This window comes from Octodon degus, unplaced genomic scaffold (genome assembly GCF_000260255.1).
Source record: "Octodon degus isolate 3935 unplaced genomic scaffold, OctDeg1.0 scaffold00023, whole genome shotgun sequence".
Taxonomy (NCBI): Eukaryota; Metazoa; Chordata; class Mammalia; order Rodentia; family Octodontidae; genus Octodon; species Octodon degus.
In genome coordinates this window covers 19834629-19835962 of record NW_004524599.1, presented here as the reverse complement: position 1 = coordinate 19835962, position 1334 = coordinate 19834629, and the positions used below count along the sequence as shown (strand labels likewise).

At 65.6% G+C, this 1334-nt stretch overlaps 1 protein-coding gene across 1 annotated transcript; it reads right to left on the bottom strand.

Moving 5' to 3' along the window:
- Positions 1-702: 702 nt before the first annotated feature.
- Positions 703-1328, bottom strand: LOC101571959 (histone H2B 1/2). Its single transcript, XM_023712119.1, has one exon. It carries the CDS (start codon positions 1302-1304, stop codon positions 1101-1103), a length of 204 nt encoding a protein of 67 aa, XP_023567887.1. The 5' UTR covers positions 1305-1328; the 3' UTR covers positions 703-1100.
- Positions 1329-1334: the final 6 nt, after the last annotated feature.

The window sequence follows — 1334 nt, the reverse complement described above, 5'->3', positions numbered from 1 at the left end:
TTTTTTTTTAAGCTTGTTTTGGACCACAAAAGAACGTTCTCTCCCCATGATCCTGTCCTCCTACCCCTGCCCTCGCCACGCACGAATGGCTCTTGGAGGCTCAGTGCCAGATCCCCAGTGACAAGGAACCAGAACAAGTCCTAGCCGCCCTGCGCCTGTAACAGTCCGCCCCAAGGCGCAGGGACTTGTGCTTCCGCGCGCGGTCACAAGGGGGCAGCAGAGGCCCGCGCCTTCTCCACTCTCGGGACCGCACCCTCCAGGCTGCCTGGCCCAGGAGCGAGGCTTGGGGACTACCGGCGAGAGGGGAGGCTGGAGAGCCAGCCGGCAGGACAAGGGGCGAGCGCACTGCTCCCCGCCGGCGGGGGAGTGGCGCTGTGGCGAGCGCCCGGGCCGACTGTCCTTTAGGCACGCGCGGCCGGCTAGCGAGAGCCGCGCGCTGGCGCCGCTGCGACCCGACTGCCCACGTTAGGAGCCGGGACCGGAAAGCAACGGGACAGGCAAAGCCGGGGCGGATCTGGCGGAGAGGCTTTCGCAGCACAGCTAATTTCGCGCAGGGCCGAGCGACGGGGCCACAGCGGCCGCGGGGCCTTGCCAGGGCGAAACCGGCAAGGCTCTGATGAGTCACGGGAAGCTGGAAGCTCCGGGGTGCCTGGCTCGCCGTGACACTGCGGATCCCGGCGGGCGACCCGCGCCTCCGCGGGCTCATGGCGGGGCGTCCTCGGTCGATCCCGCCGCAGTACCCGGGGGCAGAACAGCCGAGAACCGGCTCCCGCTCGCAGCTCCCCCGCAGCAAGGCAAATTGGCGGTGCTCTGGGAGGCCCGCTCGGAACGCGCAACCACGCACGGCCTCGCACCGCCCCTGCAGACAGCCCCGCCCCGCGACAAAGGCAGGAACGTAGTTGTTTCACTACTTCATTGAAAAACTGCAACATACTACACGCAATAGCCATTTCGCTAAGCTACCCACTTTTTCAGGAACTTCCTCCCAGACGTACTCACAAGCCTCAGAAGACAAAAGCCGACATGCACAGTGCCAGCTACTTTTCCTGAAATGCTGAGTGGCTCTGAAAAGAGCCTTTGGGGTGCGCGCACGGGAGCGCTCACTTGGAGCTCGTGTACTTGGTGACGGCCTTGGTGCCCTCCGACACCGCGTGCTTGGCCAGCTCCCCGGGCAGCAGCAGCCGCACGGCCGTCTGGATCTCCCGCGACGTGATGGTCGAGCGCTTGTTGTAGTGCGCCAGGCGCGACGCCTCGCCCGCGATGCGCTCGAAGATGTCGTTGACGAACGAGTTCATGATGCCCATGGCCTTGGACGAGATGCCCGTGTCGGGGTG